Source organism: Mus musculus, chromosome 15, assembly GCF_000001635.26.
Source record: "Mus musculus strain C57BL/6J chromosome 15, GRCm38.p6 C57BL/6J".
Taxonomy (NCBI): domain Eukaryota; kingdom Metazoa; phylum Chordata; class Mammalia; order Rodentia; family Muridae; genus Mus; species Mus musculus.
This window is the reverse complement of record NC_000081.6, coordinates 71,529,460-71,551,724: the sequence shown is the minus strand read 5'-3', so window position 1 is coordinate 71,551,724 and position 22,265 is coordinate 71,529,460. Positions and strand designations below refer to the sequence as shown.

The 22,265-nt window shown below is 40.0% G+C and overlaps 1 protein-coding gene across 4 annotated transcripts in view; it reads left to right on the top strand.

Moving 5' to 3' along the window:
• The window catches only part of Fam135b (family with sequence similarity 135, member B), a 289,484-nt gene that overhangs the window by 176,710 nt on the left and 90,509 nt on the right, over positions 1-22,265 (top strand). For all 4 annotated transcript variants that reach the window (XR_003951438.1, XM_006521393.4, XM_006521395.3 and 1 more), the window contains exon 4: positions 18,687-18,826. Coding sequence is in view for 3 of the 4 variants with exons in the window: in XM_006521393.4 (XP_006521456.1) it covers positions 18,687-18,826 (140 nt within the window). In the remaining variant the exon portion in view is untranslated. The remainder of the gene's footprint in view (positions 1-18,686; positions 18,827-22,265) is intronic.

Sequence of the window (22,265 nt, the reverse complement as noted above, 5' to 3'; positions counted from 1 at the left end):
TAGGTGAACAAAGTCTCATAAAGAAACTACACTGGCATTTGGATGGACAGTGTCAATTATCTTGATCCCCTGTTAAGTATATAATACATTTTCTGCTTCTCCTCTATTCCTTCTTCTTCTCTTGCTCCCCACTTTTCTTCTTTGCTTCTATTTCCTGTTTTGTCTTCACCTGATCCTGCCCTCTTTCTCTTCCTGTTTTCCTCTTCTGTGCTTCCAACCCATTATGATAGTGACAGCAGCAGCTATTGCTTACACAAATGATCTCTCTCCCCCAGACACTATTCTATGTTCTTTGCACTTACCATACATTGATTACCAATAGAATGTTTTTGTGAGAAATCAATTATTATGTGATTTTTGTCTTTATGTATACATCAAAGCATCATGTCCTATCATCACAGGAGATAGTCATCACATATGAAATCTATCCTTGACTGAAAATGTCTTTAGATGATGTACAAACGCATTTGGGGTAGGTACTATTGCTGTCTTCATTGTGAAGTGAAAATACTGATGTAACTGGGAGCCAAGATTCTAACGTAGGAATTCTAGACTCAACCAGAGCACAACTGTTGCTTCTTGTCCACTCTAGAGCAGTTGGGGCTGCTTTATTGGACCACAGTGTGCTCTGCACCATCAGATTTAACAATCACTTGGATTCATGCCTAATTCCCCTTCATTGGGTTCATTCCTAGGTCAGAGCTTTTGAACTTGGATATCCCTTTACCTGGAACTTGACTCCCATAACAACATTTGTTTACTGTCCCATCAATTAATACAGGTCTGGTTCAAATGTTCCTCTATGAGAGAGGCATTCTTGCATGGACTTAAAAACTGATTTCTGCTTAACTATTGTCACCCAATTCTTTATTCTGTTCTTCAAACCACTGCAGCTAACTTTACTATATATCCATTTATTTACTTAATGTCTATCTTTCTTCTTAAATTTAATAATAATACTGCTTTTAGTAAATCATGACCATTTTCAATGTGGAGGAAGCATTTTTAATATTTGTGCATTCCTCATGATGGGTCCAGAGAATAGGATGTTATGCCATTAGAAGTCATAAGACCAAGACTCTTATTAAGACAAGCAAACTTCCTGCAATATAGGCATCAACTCATGCTGCCAACTGAAGCTAAAGGATGCTAGCCCTGCCCAGTGGTCATATAAAGAAATCATTTGGCTTTTGTTGAATTATTTTTGGAGACATAGAGTATTGTTTGGTGATTGTCCATTATTCATGGGCACAGCGTCCAAAGATGTTTTTACTGTGTGCATAAAACATCTTAACTTTGTGCTTGGTGGGCTATTGAGTCATGCCAGCATCCAGGAAATGTTGAATCTCTCTTGTTGCTGATGTCATCAACTTACATAAATCTCCTGGTCTTACTGGTTGATTTGAACTTTAAGGGTAGGCTGATGGCTTTATGTTCTTAAGCTACTGACAAAGGAGTGGGGCTGGGTAGGACACCCCTGTACTTTGACAAGCAGAATAGGTCAAGGTAACTCTGTGTTAGTTATGGGTGAATCATTCCTCAGAAGATCGACTTACCTAAACTTAGGAATGAGTACAGACTGACTCAACAGATTAGACAGCAAATGGAACGGATACAATATGAATGCAGACGTGCCAAGCCTCTGATCTTGTTTGAATCACCCATCAGATATCTGCAGGTGCTGATTGACTTGATGTTTTTAGCAAAAGTCTTCCAAAGAGCCTGAGCAAATGCTGTCACAATGCATATGTCAGAATTGTTATCAAGGATGAAAGGATGCTTACCATGTATGGCTTAGCGTTGTGACCTCAACTAAAAGCAAGTAAAGCCATAACAGTATTCATTCTTCTCTCTCTCTGCCATTTATATAGTCCCCTCAAAGCCCACTGAAGTTAGTCTGGTTTAGTAGTGAGCAGCTGTAATCATTCTGTCCTTGTGGCCTGACCTGGTGTTTTATGACAAATTTGATGAAAGAATACAAGGACGGGTACATGCTTTCATAGGTAACAAAGAAAGGGCCTAATGACTATCTGCCTTTTGTCCTACTGTAGTGATCTGTATCAATATAGTAAGGAAGGTCTGTGCCTGTCTTGTTTAATCCTCATATTGTCCCTAGAGCAGTAAAAGGACCCACAGTACAGTACATGTGATATGAAAGAGCCAGCCAACTTGTGAATTTGTGATCTGGTTACCTGACAAACCCCACACTATGAACCTGGACCTCACGTTGAGCTTCTCACAGCTCTCCCTGTCCATATAGAGCAGAAATCCAGGTCTTATCAATGGGTCTTTTCTCCACTTTCTTGGATCATTTGCCTACCTGCATGCCAATGGGGAAGGCTCTGGTGCAAGACTCTGCTTTCCTGTGCTCAGGTTACAAGACAACTAATATCTGCATCACTTACCAGACTTCATACTGACCTGAGAAACTCCTTACTAGTTTCATGTATGAGCTTCCAGAGCAATGCACACATAGCAACATTATAATTTCACTTTTTAAGATGTGGAACCATGAAAGAACTAGAAGGTTCGTGCTATTATTTAAGTAAGGATTTGTACATGGATGATTTTTGTAAAGTACAACTAGTGTCTATTTGAATACAAGCCCTAATTGTCACTTGGCAACCAATTTGATGAATGTTGGGATTATTTTTTCTTCTAATCATGTTGTCCTTTTAGATCATTCAGCTGCTTCTTGTATATATTGTAAAATGAAGATAAGAATAATTTTAATTTGGGTAAGAATATTGTGCTTCCCAAACCATTTACTAAAGAGGCTGTCCTTTCTTCTTGCCTACTTTTCACATCTCTGTAGAAAGTCAACTGATTGAAAAGCATACAGATTTATTTCTGGCCTTCGAACTTTGTTCTATTATGTGCCACACTATTTAGATGCCTAGAGATTTGTGTATATTTTGAACTTAGATACTATAATGGCTCTAGTATTCTTTTACTAAAGATTTCCCTAGATATACATAATTACTTATAGTTGTATATGAATTTTAAAACATTTAAGGTAAAAATGGAATTTGTAATTTGGATAAGCATTGCACTGTATCTTTGGATTGCTCTGTATACTGTTATATGTGTATTTTAATGATTGACAATTCCTCCAACTCATGAATATGTAGTATGTTTGCTTTTATGTCTGTCATTTTTAATACCTTCTTCTGTGTCTTATAGAAAGTAGACCATTTCCCTCTTTGGTTAAATTTATTGTTTTGTGTGTGTGTGTGTGTGTGTGTGTGTGTGTGTGTGTGTTGATAGGAATTATTTTTTCAAATAATAGCAATTTATTTTCTCATAGATCTTGACTTTAGAAGTTCAAAATCAAAGTGCTGCCAAGTTTGGATTCTCCTGATGGATCCTACTTTGTTTACACAGACCCTGCTTTATTTGCAGATGGCTAGCTTTTCACTATGAACACAGATGAAGATTCCTGGAGATACTGTTCTTGTTTTGATAGTCACCTTCTAAAGATACAGGACATTGGGTCAAGGCAAACCCTATGACTTTATTTTATTCTATAACTTCTTTTTCTTCCTTCCTTCCTTCCTTCCTTCCTTCCTTCCTTCCTTCCTTCCTTCCTTCCTCTCTTTCTTTCTTTCTTTCTTTCTTTCTTTCTTTTGATTGGATATTTTCTTTATTTACATTTCAAATGTTTTTCCCTTTCCAGGTCTCCCATTTGGAAACCCCCTATCCCATATCTCCTCCCCCTGCCTCTATGATGGTGCTCCCCCACCCACCCACTCCTGTCCTCCTGTCATGGCATTCCCCTACACTGGGGCATTGAAACCCTCAGGCCCAAGGGACTCTTCTCCCACTGATGTCCAACAAGGCCAGCCTCTGCCACATCATGTATGGCCAGTGCCATGGGTCACCCCATGTGTATTCTTTGGTTGGTGGCCTAGTCCCTGGGAGCTCCAGGGGTTCTTGCCTGTTGACACTGTTGCTCCCTCCATGGGGCTGCAAATACCCTCAGCTTCTTTAGTCCCTTCTCCTTATGACATTGTTTTCTTGATGTCTTTTTCAACATTTTGTCATTTTTGCTGAGGCACTATTTATTGATTTACAAATATTTTGTAAAATGAAGTTTTTCACTGTTAGTTTTAACAATATATGGTTGAAACTTTTAGAGATTGTTTATATAAAACCATAATATCAACAAAGGGGAACTACTATATATTTCTATTCTCTCTCTCTCTCTCTCTCTCTCTCTCTCTCTCTATATATATATATATATATATATGTATATATATATATATATATATATACATACACACACACACACACATATCCTATATATTTATGATTCTTTTTGTTAAATCTCTTATAAAGGAAACCTTGCAAATAAAAAAAATTATCACAGACTGAAACTAAGGAGATCAAAAGTCTATACAACTCAATGAACTTCTATATGTTAAAGTAATCATTCTGAGGCTATGAAGCTCCAAAATCGATTTTGCATTTTCAGTATCAAATATATTTCTTTGCAATCATCCAATACCAAAAATGAATTTTGAACATCTCTTTTTTTCTCCTTTTCCCAGTTGCTGTTGCTAGCACTTTTAGACTCTTCTAGGTTAAACTCTTTTATTTCTATATTCCATTGATAATGGCTGTTTTGAGTCAACTACATGAGTATTGAGAACTGAACTCTGGTCCTCTTGGAGAGCAACAAGTATTCTTAACCACCGAGTCATTGTTCCAGCCCTGAAAAAGGATAACCAGAGGCTTTTTATCAGAATTTTTTTGTTGTTTATTAGAATTTAATAAGCTAACTTGTTTTTTTCCCTTAGGGAAAGCATCTGACCCAATCCTAGGGTATCTGGTATTGGGCTGAACTCTAAGAGCCATGCCGTATGGCTGTGGATGGCTTAGCTTCCTGACTGAGATGTAACTCACCTAATGGTAAAGTAAAATAATTGAAACATGATAGTAGGTCCCCAAAGGAGACCTATCGGAGAGGATGTGGGCTTGAGTACTGTGGTTGTGTATAATATAGAAGGAAGGGTTAACTTCAGAATATCCAAGACACTAGAAAAGTCAGGTTTCTGCTTCACCCTGAGGGCTTTCTGAAAGTCATCATCTAGCTATATTCCTTTGCCAAGCCATTCATTCTGTCAGGTGAGCTCCTTTAGAGTATTATGTAAAGACTTGAGCTATCTTAGACTTCTACTCAAATCTGTGTGAAGAAGTCATAGCTAACTTGCCGGCATGTATTCTCTGCGTGTCTAGTAATCTAGCTATAGAGACGTCACAGTGTAGACTTTTGGTGTCCCTTCCTCTAAAAGAACACAACTTGTGTGAGTTGTACATGCAGTCAGCTTGTGCAAGCTACAGGAATTGAAGATGGACAAGGTCGCTGGCTTCCACTGTTGCTTATATTTATTTAGGGAATTATGTGATCCCCCCACCCCCACTTACCTACTGCCAAACCCACTTTTGACAGTCATTCTTTAACATATTATGTGGAATATATTTGTATTTTATCTTTTAACTTTGTTTAGGTCTTTTTTTTATCACGTGCATTTTAAAACATTAAGTTTAATATGCTAGAGGTTTGCTCCCCAGGCTAAGACTGGATTTCATATCTTCATAATTAGGCCTGCAAACAGCGTGATGCTGGAAACTCCTACTGTTTCCTTGAACGGCTGGAGGAGATGAGATGGGGAGATGTTGGGGGGTGCTGATTTGTGTCTATGCTTGTTTGGCTCAATCATTGTGGTGTTTTTGAGGCACTTCCAGGTGGCTGTTCCAGTACACCCTTGGAGGGTCCTCGTGTTTGTATTGTCCCCTTGGCAATCACTCTACCAATTGATTCATAGCTCAGCTTTCTTCTTCTGTTTCTCTTTGTATGTGGGTTTGCAAGATAGTCTGGCTTCTGGCAAGTTTCAATTGAAACAATGCAGGAAAATAGTCATTTTCCTTTCTAGACAGCAAGTTGCTCTGTCCCCGAGTTAGGTATGCTGGATTTCCTCTAAGTTTTAATTTTGTAACCCCGACAGCCTTACAACTGAGCAAATGCTCACTATGTTCTTTGTAGAAAGTGTTTGTGTTGTATATATTGAAGCCTATGCAATTTGAAATTGTCCTCCCTGTTGCCAGGACTGAGTGCTTGGAAAATGCAGCACCACCCCACACGTAGACTTCAGTGACTACTTGGAATCTGAATAATTAAATATGCAGAAGGGTGAGAAGGATGATCTCCAGACGCCATTGAGTTCTCGCTTCCCTCTTACATAAGCCCGTTGAAAACCTCAGCACATTTGTTCCACTATCTTTGGCTTTGGTTTGAAACAATTCAGCTTCGACACTGCTGTTAAAGTTTAGGGTGCAGTAAAAGCCACGAGCCCTGGAAATGAATGCTCTAGTTTATCTCCCCTGAAATCAATGTCGTTTGCTTCGGCCTTCTGAGAGATTTGCCGACAGCTGACCCACACTTTCGGGGATTGGCAGTAATCGTACTAATAAATTTCTGTTGACTGCACAGCTACATACACCAAGCAATAGACTAAGTATTTTGTAAATATTATTGCACAGATAACCAGCTTCATAACCATCTTGAAGAAAAAGCCTCTGTTCTGTTTTGTCCAAAGAAGACCTGGAATCTGGAATCTGAGATTTCTTTCATGGACGAAGCCTCTTGTACTGTCACATCAAATTTAAATTCCCTTGTGCTGAATCCACTGCATATGCAAGATTTGGAGAACATACAGCAGGGACTTTTTTTTTTTTTCTTTTCTCAAAATTTGCTTTCTGGTCAAAAGAGAAGTCAGTCAATAGAAGCCAAGAGGTATTACACTTTATGGACAAAAATTCAGAGCTTTTAGGGGTCAAGCACATGAACTTATAGGCTCATGACTGACCTGGAGGCTGAGGAATGCTACTAGAGACTGGAGAAATCAGGAAAGTTCAATGTCAAGGTTCCAGAGTATCCCAGGGAAAACCTGGATAACCTTGCTGCTCAGTATGGACTGGAAGATAACTTGACTATTTGGCAAGCTGTAGGCAATGAAGGGGACAGAAGTTAGATTTGGGGGTGCCGCAGAGTATGTGGTACACTGAAGTAAAGAAAAGCCAGTCGAGGCATCCTCATAGACAACTATCATTTCCTAAAGGAGGAAGTGGGGAATAGGATGAGCAACTTGGTTTTACTGTGTTTTATTTCTGATGAGAGACTATAGAGAGGGAAAGTGCTTTTTAAAAAATCATTGGAAAAGACCTAACCTAGGAGGGGGAAATTCATATGTAAAATTGGACATGAAAAATAGCTAGGACATTTTAATCATTAAGCATGTACATTTTCTCATGCCCAGGGGCAGGTATGATGAGCAACATGGCTCATGCAGACATATGTGCAGGTAATTATAAGATGCTGGGGACGATAAGAGAATATTTATGTCAGCTCAGTAGTGGGTAGGGCTAACCTCTGGAGATGCATGTGAATATTTGAGCCAAGTTGTTTAATTACTCTGAAGTGCCAGGACAAAAGACCTCACAGAAATAGCATAAGAGCGAAAATATTTATTTGTGTTTATAGGTACAGAGAGTTTTAGTGCATCATTTCAGGTAAGGCATTGTGGAGTAACTTGGAACATGGTAGTAGAGGATGTTCGCATCATAGCAGACCAGGAAACAGAATTAGTAACAAGAAGTAACCAAGTATAAATCAATTCCAGGAATCTATACCCAGCCACCTGCCTCCTCTAGATGGGTCCTATATCCTGAAGTACCACATGCAGCTGAGAACTAAGCTTTCAAACCATGAACATGTGATGAACTCTGTTAGCAAGAGTAGGCAGTACCCTGATTCTTTCCCTCAATTGTTTATAAAGGGCCAACAGGGACAGTGGCCATGGTATTTAATAACATTATTAGTTTTCTTCGTGTCATTGAAACTTTAATATGTGGCAGGAACACTTCACATGAGGGCTGCTTTGTTTTGGTTTTAGAGCACTTTAGTCCACATATTGGAGAAGCAGGTCTAGAAGCTTAGTTCTTCATAGTCTTGAAGAAGGTTAGAGAAATAGGAAGATACAAACCCCTGCGTTGATCCCTCAAATTTCTGCATTGAAGTGGGAGCCCAGTAAGTGGACACTGTCAAACATTTAGCTGTTCCCAAAGACTTGTGACTGCTTCTCAGAGCTAAGGTAGGAAGTGTGGGTGTTGAAAACAAGAAGGGTTCCAGAGTGGACAGTGTGAGCAATAGGAACTCTTCCGTTCCGTGCCCATTTGTCCAATGGAAAAATAATGATCTGGCTCAGCCAAGGATAGGGCTGAGTAATGTGACCTCAAAATCTGGACCACTGTGTTCCTTACATACTGTGTCAGGTCCCTAAGACATCTAAGCTGACAAGAAAGGCTGAGGGTATCAAAAACTCAGAGAAGTCTAGCCCTAGAGTCTACATTCAGAGCAACAACATAGCAAAAGTGTCATTTAGCACCCTGTGTAAGTAGAGAGAATCAATGCTGGTGGCCTCTCCACTGTTCTGAAGGTCAAGTGGCTAAGGACACCTTGTAATTTAGAACAACATGGAAAGTTGAGATGAAGCCATACTTGCAGGCATGGGACAATGAGGCAGAGTGACCTTGATTTGGGAATACCTTCCTGGTTTTTAACAGGGGTGAAATGTTCAGCAGTGGCAGCAGGTGGGGACAATTGTAATAATTGATGCCTATCACTTTCTGTATCTCTCATTACTATAGCCAAATTCTACCCTCTCTCCCCTGACCCGGGGTCTTCAGGTTTCCTGGAACTCATAAATAAAGGATTTGTGCCTAGCTGGATGATAGGATATAAGACTCTGCTCATTGCCATGCGTGGCATGCATTATAATGAACAATACTATATGTAATGTCATATCTTTTTTATCATTTTCACTCTGTACTATTCAACAGAGCTGGGTATATATACTGTTTCTCAAGATGGGAGGGGCAATTGAGGAAAAATGAGGCCCTGGAGGAGAGGCTGTATAAATACAGTGATGGGCCAGCTCATCCAAGGCTTGGGTTGGGCAGGACTATGTTCAGTCACTACAGGTAACCTTTAGGGTACTGATAGCCACACAATCCTGATCCAGCCTGTTCAGCAGTAGTTGTGGGAACTCTGGCTATTTGTGTAATAATCCATGATTCTTTGTTGGATTCTGTGACCTATGCCAAAGTCACCATGAACTAGAGAGCCACATTGTACTCCTTACAACAATCATGATCAGGCAGGGACACTGCAGCACTTACCAATGTTTGATTAGCTGCAATTGCAGCTAAACTTAGTTCTCCTTGGGAAGCATATGGCTGTGACAGATGGTCCAGGAAGGCCCAAATCACATAAGCAGGCTCTTTGTTTCACATTTGCTGAGTTTCCTGATGACTTATTAACAGGAATGCTTCTCTCTCTCTCTCTCTCCCTCCCTCTCTCTCTCTCTCTGTGTGTGTGTGCATGCATGTGTGTGTGTATGTGCACACATGTGTTTGTGTATATGTGCATGTGTGTATGTGTGTGTGTATTCAGGATTAGAAGTTAGAATTGTAGTTATTTCATCCTCAGAGAGTCCCACGCTGTGGTTTTAGGCATATTTCATACCTATTGTATTGTTTACAAAGGATCATGTATTGATGTGGGGTGTAGGTCAGCATGACAACTTAGCTAGAAAGAGAGATAGCATCATCAAGCTAGCTTCTCCATTTGACACTTAGCTCACTACCACGCATGTGGTAAAACACAGTGGAAGGGTCTGCCTTAGAGTAGGCTTATGCTCTATCCTTGACAAAGGTCAAGCTTGATAAAAGGTCAAACATACAAAACATCCTCCTCCATTCCTGCTCAGGAGGAGGTGAGCTACAGTTCTTATCTCACAAATTAAATATGTATTAACTCTCAGAGCTACCTCCGATTCCCCAGAGAAGAGAGTACAGTCCATAAAGTAGAAATAAATGGGTCAAGGAACTGTAGTCTGGCACACTGAGGTGTAAGGGGTTGTTGAAGAAGCCAAGGGGGCCTAAATGGAAGGAGGGAGACAACATGAACTTAAATGCTTTCTGTTCCAGAATGATGAAGAGTATGTGCATGTATTATGTGTATGTGTGTGTGTGTGTGTGGGGGGGGGGGTGATGACACTGACTGCTGTGCAGAGCTGAAATATCCCTAGTGTTGTTTGTGCCTGGGAAGGAACTAAAGATGAGTGATTTAAAATTTTTCCCAAGAGTCCTTCCTCCAGGTGTAATTAGAGAACTTTTCTGTGCTCCATCTGAGTAAAGCCCTCTGTGAATTTGTTCTTCTTTCTTTTCAGTATAAACAAATGAACAAATAAACAAAAAAACCTAAGATCTCTATCATAACATGCCCATTCTCCCATGATAGTTCTATTGGTAACATTTTACCATGTTTATAACCACACCATTTGCTAATTTCCACACCATTACCATGTTTATAACCACACCATTTGCTAATTTCATCAAATAGCATGTCTGTTCAACCATTTTGGCTCTCCATCACATGTTATACCCCACACAAGCACTTTCATAGACCCATCCTGAGATGGTGGTACTCTCCCGGTCACAGTTCATGGCTGAGAAAAACTGAGGCTTGGAGTAGAAGAGGCTTAATGCATATGTACACACTATATAGACCCCAGTGCCAAGAGCAAACCCACATTTTTCAACTCAAGTCTGTGCTTTAAAAAAACAAAAGGTATAAGACTATTCACTGGACTCCATTGCTGAAATGCAAATTGAAATACTTGAGACTGCTCAGCAATGGGAACAAATTTGGAAAGCCCAGCTGGTGGGCTGGTGGGCTGGTGGGGGACTAGAGTGTGCTACAGGCTTCATGCTAGCCTTTTACCTTTGTGAGTACAAAACTGTGCATATTATTGACCAATAAAGTGTTATCAAGTGCTGAACTGACTGGGCTCAATCTAATAGGCAGGTCATTGTGGCTTATAATTAAGTAATTAAACCCACTCAGTGTTGATGGGAGAATACTCCCTTGCAAATTGCAGCAACAGCTCTTGCTTATTGCCAGATGTTTAAACCGTGTCTTAATTTGGCTCTTGGGTTTAGTTGCCCTCTTGTAAGAATGAATTTGTGCCAGAATGTAGAACCTGCTTTCCAAATTGAAGTTTCCTTGCAGAGTAAGTTAGGAGTGAGAAACTCTTAGCATTAGAACCAATGGGCCAAACATTCAAGCACATGTGTCTATGGAAACCATTCCTATTCAAATCACCACAATCAAGGAGATACATAAGCAATGCATACACAGCATTTAAAATCTAGACTGTGAATGACCAATCCAAAGTTAGCCCCTAGCAGTGTTCTTGAACCTGTGAACATACAATCATAAATAGGGAGGGTATTATGGCTGTTCCTACCCAACAAGCTGAGCTAATTGATGGCATCATGTTCAGTGATGAGTCACTCATGTGCCATGGACATTCACACTTCACATCCATGTCTATAGAAGTGACCATGTGATCCTGGTAGGGAGCTGGTGGAAGGACAAGAAGAACTGAGAGGGATTGAGCCCCATAGGGAGAACAACATCAGCTGGTCAGACCACCCAGTGCTCCCAGGGACTAGACCATCAAGAAGGGAATGTACAGGGAGGGATCCATGGCTTCAGAGACATAGGTAGCAGAGAATGGCCTGTCTGACATCAATGGGAGGGGAGGCCCTTGGTCCTGTGGAAGTTTGATGTCCCAGCGTAGGAGGATGCTGGAGGGGTAGGGCAGGAGAAGGTGGGTGGGGGAGCACGGGAGCACCCTAATAGAGGCAAAGGAGAGGAAGGAAGGGAGGTTGTGGGATGGGGGACTTGTGGAGGAGTAACTAGGAAGTGGGATACTGTTTGAGATATAAACAAATGGAATGATTACATATATATATACATATATATATATATATACATATATATATTCAATTACAAGAACAATACAAATGTCCAAGAACAGTACAAGCGTCAATATTTATGAATAGTTTTAGAAATTAAAAAAAAGAAAACAAGTGACCCTGTTTAAACCCTGTTTGTCACAAAGCAAAAAAAAAAAAAAAAAAAAAAAAAAGGATAAAAAGGACATGAAAGAGAATGAGCACTTGGTGGGAGGAGAAGGGAGAAGAGCAATGGAGCAATGGGAAATAGGAGGAGGATAAGAAAGTTGAATGTGACCAGAAGGTTTTATCTATGACAGTATCAAATTATAAATTAATAAAAAAAAACTTGCAGAGAGCATGCTGTATACCATGCACCTTAAAACAAGCTATCATAAAAAAAGAAAGAGGAAGGAAAACAGACTTCATGGGAAAAAATAAAATTGTCATTTCTTTATAACATATTGCAGTAGTAGTTTTGTAGCCATATAGTTATTAAAAATGTCTGTTTTCCAACTCAATTTGGTGTTCGTAAAGTGCCACCTTCATTAGCAGTTTTCAGTTATGCTTTGCGAAATGTTGCAAATACTGCAGTATCATAGACAATGGGCGTTCTTTCAGGGGAAAAGATCCACTGAGTTGAATCAGAGATTCAAGACAGCGAGTAGTGTGAAACTGACACACACTGTAAGGAACCCCATGAGGAACCCCAGTGTTCTGCTTAGACCTGGTGTGTTTGTGTCAGCAATAAATAAAGTGTATGCGTGGATACATTTAGTCTAATAAAAATCATAAAATGTATTAATCTAGGGATATATGAAAGGCATAAACTTATACCCATACCTATAAGTGTAGAATATGCAACATCATATCCACAGTGGAGGATTTTAAATGGAAAACAACAAAAAATGTTCATCACTGAATTATAGTAGAGCTTATGTCATGAAGTATACCCATGGGAGTATAGTAAAATGGCAATGATATCACTAGGTAGGTGTGCTTCCCAAACTTCAAGCACCCATAGAACCATTTTGACTTTAGTATTCCAAATGAGTGCTCATTATAAATTCCTTGTTATCAGAAATACTTTTTCTCCATCCCGCATTGTGCAGAAAGCCCTGAGTTTCCAGAGTTAAAATATCCACTTGCCACATGCTGGATCTGATCAGCCTTTCATTGCTATACAGTATTATACATTTGGATGGCAACCAAATTTATAGTGAGGATATTTAGAACTCTTAAGGATGCTCATGCCTTGGTGGTGAGCTCCTTGCAAGTCCCAGCAGCCATTTAGGTCTCTGGAGACCATGCTCTAAGCTCTTTAGATATCTGTGCTTTGAATGTTTATTGTCTCCAAAACTAACAATGAACTTTAGTTATCATAACAGATTTGTACCATGGGACTTAAGAAGAGAGTAAAGCTAAGACTCTACTTTATGGGAACGATAGCTACCACTACAAAAGGGCAAGTTCATGTACCATGAACTCTGAGCCAACAAATTCCTGTGCACTAAAAACCTCCCAATCTGTGTTAATATGTAATCCTAGCACAAAACATACAGAAACACCTTCATATATTCAGCTATGGCTCTACACAGTGTATACTTTCTAGCACATGGAGACAGGTCCTAGTGCAGTGAACCAGCCTATTACGCAGGAGGGCTTGGGCCATGTTGTATTGGGAGTTGCTCATGTTGGTCTTTACTTTCTTTGCTCACTTGCACTTCTAAGAACAAGAAGCCCCTCCCTGCTCCACATAGTATGTGGATATCATTTGGATGGGAACTTTTGCCCTTCCTCATGTCTCTGCGAATTTTATACACAGAGAAAAGGCACAAAAAACAAAAAACAAAAAACAAAAAAACAAAAAAACCCAAAAACAAAAAAAACGAAATAAAGCAAAAAGCAAAAAGCAAATTCCAACAAACAAACAAATAAACAAAAAATCACCACCACCAACAAAAACAATCAATCAAACCCCTCAAAACCCTCTGTTCCTCATGAGTTCCTGGTTTTCCACCCAGGTTGTCTGTAGTTCAATAATCAAATGGGCAGCTGTATCATTTACAGTGGCAAAGTATGTGCCCCAATGCCACCAGTCAGCAGCACGTGAATCAGTTTGAATTTACCTTTCAGTGTGGTTCTTCTTTGTCTCTTCCTTGAAATGTTTGGAAAAAAAAAAGTCATCATCTGGTTTCATAGCATCTTTCCATCTTTCTTGGAAGCAAGCTGAAAATGAACAGCCTACAGTCATCAGTGTGCTTACCTTCCCTCCTACTTGGAAATCAGAGTTTTGAGAATTTTACAGTTAAAAAATTTATTCCTTATTCACCATTTCCTGGAAACCAGGAAGGACAGTTTCTTCTGTTATTTGAGCTCAGACTAAGTTACCTGGCCAAGACTAAAAATCCAAAAAAGTAGTAGGTGTGAGTAGAGAAATAACTAAATAAGCCCCTGCTCTGAAATCCTGGAGGGACTCACATTCAGCTGGGGATTTTCCAAAGTGGTGTTTTCTAATGGGGGTAGGCAGCCCTCTCTCATAGAGTGTGGGTTGAATTCAAGAAAATTCAGAGGTGGGGTCTGGGTATTTTATGTAGTGCGTGTCCTAGTACCTGCTTAGCTGGTTTCAAGCCTGGGGATATGGTGGGTGTCTTTGACTTTTTTTATCATTTCTCACAACCTAATTGTTTACATACATTCTATGTTCAAGCAGAACCAAGGCTATCTTCCTGAAATGGGATTGATTGGGGCTTTCAGCCCATGAGTAGATGATTAGTGAGTGTCCTTTTGGAGTTGAGTTTTGTTAGATGAATGGCAGTGCTAGCTCACTAGCCACCCATGCTCACAGAGCCCCTCCCCCTGATGATGTGTGTATGATATATGTGTGGAAGCTCTCAGCAGAAGAAGACCATCATCTGAATTTTAAACATCAATAGATCTATAGATATGGTAACTATTCATCTCACTCATAATAGGGGGAACAAGAAATATCAAGTTACAAAACTTTGTTCTCTTGCTCTTTGATGTGAACCAAGGCATTTCTCTGCCCTACCTACTTTCCTGCATACCACCTCCCCCCGCCCCCAATATCGTTATTGTCTTCTTCTCTTTCTCCTCCATTCTTTCTCCTCTTCCCCTTTTTCTTTCTTTCTAGTCCTTCTTTCCACCTTTCCTTTTATTAATTAAAGCCCCCTATGCTGCTCATACACGTTGCTAGTCCTTGACATGATGAAGGAGAGGAATATTTTGGAAGACTTGAGTGTACATCTCCTCATAGCCTACTCAGAGTAGGTTCCTTGTGTGAGGAAATTTCAGTTTTCATAAGTACATGAAATAAATGATGATAGAGGACAACTCTCTAACATGTGCATCTGTTTTTGCTTTTATCTGGTAGTATCATGGCTTGATCCTTTACCCACTCCATGTGACTTTTCTACAATTTAGACACTTCTCTAGTCCTTTTGGATTTTTTAAAAAAACAAGTTAACCAAGTTACCCAGACTGATCTTGTACTACCTGTAGCTCAGGCAAGACGTACAATTATCCTGCTTCTGCCTCCTGAGTAGCTGGGATTATAGACCTTTGTCACCAGATCAGGCCACTGTGCATTACGTCTCTGAATGATATAGACCATATACTTTTCCCAATTCTGTGTTTTGTGTGCCTGGTCATGATAGTAAGAAGATGCATAGATGATGTGAATGGATCCCTCCAGTCTTATATGGAAACAAACACAAAAAGAGCAGAGGATCAAGGATGAACTATTTTAGAAAGCACCCTTGCTGAGAAGAGAATTGGTTTTCCCTTCATGATTTCAAGATGAGCAAGAAGGTTGGGGTATCTACACATAGACTGTCATCGTTGGAGGAGAGAAAATCCCAATGGGGCTACATAGGTATAGTCTTGATGGTGTTCACCACCAGGGAGAATGTCCTGTGACAGTGTACATTCCCTTGTAAATGAACATACAATAATACCTTGTTGAGTGATGGTGGAAGATAACACAAAGAGTCCCATGCAGCCTGCTAAATTTCTGTCTTGGGATATAGAGGGTGTTGTGGGAATTTGGGATCTTCAATGATGAAGTAGTATTCTATAATCTAGTTTGCCAATCTCATCTAAGTCGGGGGAGATTTATCCTTAAAGTCGTGTGTAATGTCACTGAATTCAACTGAAACTATCCAGAAAGCCAATTCTTATGATAGCTAAAATCTTATCATTGTGTACCCAACAGCCCTCTGGATGTTCCAGATCATAGGATCCTGATCTGGTTGGTTGTCTTTATATGCACAGTACTCCCCCTTGATCAGTGTGGATATGCCAATTTTTCACAGGAAAAGCTGCAGTTATAAGAAATGATGTCACCTCCCCAGAAAAGAAACAGATTGTGTTTCCTTGCCAAGCTGTCACCCCTAGCAGAAGAAGACTCATGCTGCTCTGACCTTCAGGGTAGTTACTCCATCCATCCAACTTTCAAGTTGTTGGTTTGGCTTATAGATCAACCAGGCTCTGACATGGGAAGGAAAGAAGAAAGAGGTAGGAAAGGAAATGAAAACAGACAAATTTATACACAGAGGAGATGCTATTTAAAAGTGCTATCAACTTGAATCCAATTTGGTCTCAGTGGAATTTAGAACTTAGAGAAGAATACATTTACTTTGGCTTACAGTCCCAGAGGGTTAGATGGTGGGGACAGAGTGGCAGCAAGCATTAGGCATGATAACTAGAGCAGGAATCAGAGAGCTCACATCTTCAACTGCAACTTCAGAACCAAGAGAGTAGAAAAATGAATGTAGGTGAGGGTCTTTACTTTCAAAGCCTGATTCAGGTGATATTTTCTCCACCAAGGCTTCCTAAACCTCTACAAGCAGTGCCACCAACTGAGATTATATGTTCCAAAGCCAGAGCCTGTGGGTAACTGTTCACATTCAGTCTCACACAATGCTATTTCAGTTTCCTCGGCGTGCTTTATAGAGAACCAACAGTTTACCAGGAATGTAGTAAATTTTGTCATTCATCTGGAGCTTCATTTTCTATTTTGTAGACAGATATGAGGACAATCCTATGGGATGGCTTTCCATGGGGAATGTTTTAGCTAAGGCAGCTGCAAGAAAATAATGTGAACTAGGCATCTAACAAATGATGGACATATATTTCTCACAACTCTGGAGAATGGGTGTCTGAAACCAGGATACCTGAATGGCTGGATTCTCAGGACTCTGAACTGACAGATTGAAAACTTCTCTGCTCTGTCACACTGTAGAAGAAATGAGTGGTTCATTCTTTGGCCTCTTCCTAGATGTAAAAGTATCTCATTCATAAGGACATACCCTTTGTGACCTTGCTATTGAACTTGGAGGGGAAGGGTCACAATCTCTGCCTTGTGCCAGGCCAGCCACCTATTCTTAATAAGCCAATCAAAGGAACCAAATTAAAATTGGAAAGAACAAAGAGAGGTATTCAGTGTGTACACACCAGAAAAGAAAATATTGGTAAGCAAAGAAACTCTCGGTCTATCTTGGAGTCCTGAAGTGAGATCAACCTTTTAAAAGAGGGCAAGAAATATGCACCTATGCACCTTATCTAAACAATCCTTCAAGATGTGGCCCCACCCACCATGGATCCATCATTATCTGGGTTTCATTCTCACCCTGTGAAATCGCCTGACAAGTTGTAAGAACTGTGTGAACTATCTTTTAGGAAGACAGATTCTCCAGTCTCCCAGCATGTTATTCCTGATAAAATTACCAGTCCATTGGGGCCCATTGTTATAATAGTTGGATAACCAGACTGGGACAACTGTTTCTTTAAGATATCATCATTTCTACCAGGCCATTTACAACTTTGTCATCTTCCATGGAACACTATCTTCCTGTGATATAACATGAAGTTTGTTTGATCCCGTGAATTTGGGATCAACATGAACATTTAATCCCAACTAAGGAAATAAGGAGGCACTGGCCTCTAATTTGGGGGCATACTTATAAGAATTTTTCTTGGGGATTACAAAAACACATTTAAGTTGCTTTGGAAGCTATTAAGATTGCTTTATAGCTTTATAGTATGCTCGTATGAATAAAAAAATCATTGCCTTGCATAAATATTAACATTATTTATTTTAAATTATTACATGCTTTTCCCCTCTGAAATTTATATGGTAAGCAGAGGCATGTACCTGTTGCATGCACATGATGATCCTGTGCAATGGATACAAAAAGGTCTCTTCTTTGCTGTTCACTTGAATTATGCTTAACGTTGAAATATTAATTTTAGGGATTATAAAATAAAGAGCACACTGAAGCTCCAGCATAATGTGTTTCATTCATGTGCTTGATAAGAAGTGCAATTAGATTGTGACATTTGCCTAAATTTCTCAACAGAACATTCCTCAGATCATGCAGGTTATGGCAGCATTGGGGGGTGGGGGTGCGGGACTAGGAGGTAGGTTCTATGAGCACTAGGGAGTCTATGTAAACAGTGCATATTCTCTACTTCATAAACCATACTTGTTTCCTGGATGGGGGTGAAAGGATTCATGTGATCAGATGAGAGATTGTGTAGGGACTAACTTCCAGACAGGGGTACTGCTCACAGCAAGAGTGACTTTACCAAAATCATGGGGCTTTTAAGTACTGATCAACATTCTTTTGAGAGACAGTTTATTCCAGTAAACACAGATGTTCTCATGATGCGGTCTCATTCATTTGCGATCTGAAGCTTTAGAATTGCAGTATTCCTTAGGCCACAAAGACATCTGATGGCACTGAGGTTTCAGCATGTTTCTCAAGTTCATGGCCTCTTACTGGTTTCCTGTTTTGCAGAGAGCAGCAGTCTGCATTCAGCCTGTGTCCACGAGAGTGCTGTGCACAGTCGTGTCTTCCAGATCTTATACAGAAACGAAGAAGTTTCCATAAATGACGCCATGCTTTTCCGGGTTCATTTGCTCTTAGATGGTGAGAGGGTAAGTCTTGATCGGCCAGCCACAGGAGATTTTCTTTCTTGACTAAACCATTTCCTCTCATTGTTGGACCCCAGGTGAGTGAAGGAGAAGCTACAGGTTGATTCTAAAATCTGGTAAGAATTTATGGTTCAGATATTCAGCTACTTCTGATGTGTTTGGTTTTCTTCTCATTCACATGGCTACTCATTCAAAGAAGCCTCAGTTGCATGAAGTTACCTCTCTCTTGCTCCAGTGTACCTCTGCCCAAGCATAGTGCCAGGAATCCCTCAAAAGATGTCTTTGATTACCCGTGCTTTTCAAGCTCTGGGTTAAGTCAGGGGATAAGAAACAAAAGTTGAAGAAGGCTAAAAGGGCCTGTCTTCAAAGGGCTGATAGCTCAGTTAGCATACAAATGTAGAAGCATTATATCTTGCTTAGCAAGATTGGCCATAGCTGGTAGGATGCTCAAGGGCCCAATGAATGGAGAAAGAACTCTGGGATGATCAAGCTGGGGCTGGAAATCATTCACAGAGGAGCTTCCTTTCAGAACTAAGTAGTAGAGTCCATCAGAAGGAGAAAGAGAAACAACACAGCAGCAGAGGGGGTGGGGGTGGGTGGGAAAGCCCTCTGTGCTTAGAGGCACTTGGTTGTTCTTGAGAGGAGCTTGACTAAAATGTTTACCATTGTTAAGTTAATCTATTTTGAAGGCCTCTAGAGTCTTGTTCTTATTCCCCAGGGTCAACAACTTGAATCTTTGTTGCTATATTCTGCCTGATTATTTTATAATGAAAGAATTTGTGTTGTAAAGAATGCCAGTACTTTAAGTAAACTAAGAGCACTCTGGCTAACATGCCCCCTCCTGCTATGTAGCAGAGACCTATTAAGTACCTGAAAACTGTGCCTCAACTCCAACCCTTGGCATCCTGTACACATCTTGTATGATATATGTAATGAGGTTGGTCTTGATTTACAGTTGAAAGCGAAAGCTGCTACAAATTAACCCATGTAGCTCTCCAGAGAAGGTTTTCTGAGCAATCACAATGACTGTACTATATACAGGACAGAAAGTAGCAAAAGGGGGCGTGTGCTTGGTGCATTGTTGCTGCTCTTTACCTATGGATTAGCACATGCGTTATCTAAGCATAGTTTCATCTCAGTTGCATCATAGTCTGCCCTCATCCTCAACTGTTTACAGAGCCCCTCAGCTTCAACCTTGTGAGTTTACACTGAATAGAGAGTGGGTTTCTCAGGACATACTGTTTTCATCTACATGTCAACTTACTTTTCTCTATAAAGTAATATTTATTATTTTCTTATGGATAATTCATATGATATCAAGAAATGTTTCAGCTAATCACTATATCTGGAGCAGTCGTGACTCGTGAACAGAACATGTCTGAAATACTGAAATCTAATATGCACAGGAAGTTCTCAGTACTTAATGCTTTCTCAGAAGGTGGTTGGGTGATTTGTCTCCCATTTTATATTCAGGAAACCTGTGGTGAGAGCCTGAGTCCCTTTGGTTGTGCATAAAGCAAGATTTGTGGTTATGGAAAATAAACAGAAAAAGTTTATTTATAGCCCTTGGATTCAGTAAAATGTTAACTTTTAAATATTTTTTTAAATAACATTTTTTAAACCACAAAGGCTTAAAGATAAATTCTATCTGTATGTCTTTGCATAAATTATGTTTATCCAAGAAGACATTTACAAAGAAGTCTTTGGATGGGTGATGTCTGTCCCTGTCAGATGAGGGTATTCTTTAAAAAAAAAAAAAATCAAAATATGCGAGTATGGGAGAACAGTTTTGTTCCTCAAAGATACATCCATCGACACAGCCTCTGCAGCGGGATACTATTCCTGGAAGTTGGAGTCCACAATGAATAGGAACTAATGTATTCCTTAATGATGAGGAGATTAGGGGAGACATATGGCAAGAAAATAGCCAGGGTGTTTTGCCTCAAGAAGAGAAGCACCTCCAGTGAGTGTGTAAACCAATGGAAGGATTTGCCTGATCCAAACAGAGCTAACAAATGTCAGCCCTGCCTTGCTAGATCCAAGAGATTTTTTTCCCCCCAGAACCTATAAGCCCACAGTATGAATGTGAATGTGAAATTACCTGAATTTTCAGCATTTGCAACTTGTTCAAAACAGTTTTTTAAAAATACCTTGGGGACTAAACAAAACATGCCTGGTTCACGGATTTAGCTCTCGGGCATCCAATTTAAGAGCTCAAAACAAGCTATTGTGATCAGAAGTGCTGAATGTGAACACCGAAAGGAAGCAGCTCACTGTGAGTTGCAGAGAAAGGCTTCAGCCAGCCAGGAGGAAGACAGCTAAGCCCTACAGCATGGGGGCAGTACCCATACTGAGTTAATCCACAGAGTACAGATCTTGAAGACTGGTCTATAGCATATAATTCCCCTATAAATGTGAGAAAAGAAGGCCTGAGGACACCATTTTGGGTGCACATATGGGAACAACTATCTTTTCCCCTCCTTTTTCTTTCTTTCCTTTTTTTTTTTCTTAATGTAAAAATAAACACATGGGCAAAGCATAAACATTGAGGGAATGAGTTCTTAAAGTTGAAGGAGCTTGAGTCACCTTGGAAATTACTTAAACAGCCTGAATGCCTCCCTGCAACATGTGGATGGTGCTGCCAGTCACATGGGGACATCTGAGTGTACATGGCAAGGTCATGCATCAGTGCACAAGTTTTGTTTCACTGACAGGTCACTCCATCATTCTTCCCATAGCTGGGCTATTCAGTCTCTTACTCATGCCTGGAATCCATGTGTCAAACCCGTTTGAAAAGGAAACTTAAAATGCTTGCTAGTCGGCCATCACTGGAAAGAGATGCCCATTGGACAGGCAAACTTTATATGCCCCAATACAGGGGAACGCCAGGGCCAAAAAATGGGAATGGGTGGGTAGGGGAGTGGGGGGGGGGAGGGTGTGGGGGACTTTGGGGATAGCATTGGAAATGTAATTGAGGAAAATACATAATAAAAAAAAGAAAAAAATGCTTGCTAGAATGACTGAGTTAATTCATTTTTCACTTTCTGTGGTAAAAAAAAATAAGCTGAAGAAAACAACTTAAGGGAGAAAGGATGTATCCCAGTTCGCAGTTCAAGCATGGTCACAGGAACTGGAAGCAGCTGGTTACACTGTATCCACAAACAGACAGCAGGGAGCAATCAGTACAGGCAAAGTCTCAACCTGTCTCTCCATCTTATACAGTTCAGGAAACTTGTCCAGGGAAAGTACCATCTTACACTTATGATGGGTCTTTCCATATCAATTAACCTAATCAGGATGATCTCTCATTTACACATCAGTGATTAAATAAACTCTCATAGATATGCCTAGAGGCTTACCTCTTAGGTGATTCTATATTTCAACCTGACAGTTGAGATTTAAGTATTACAAGGCTACTTGTTTAATAATTATTGAAAATATA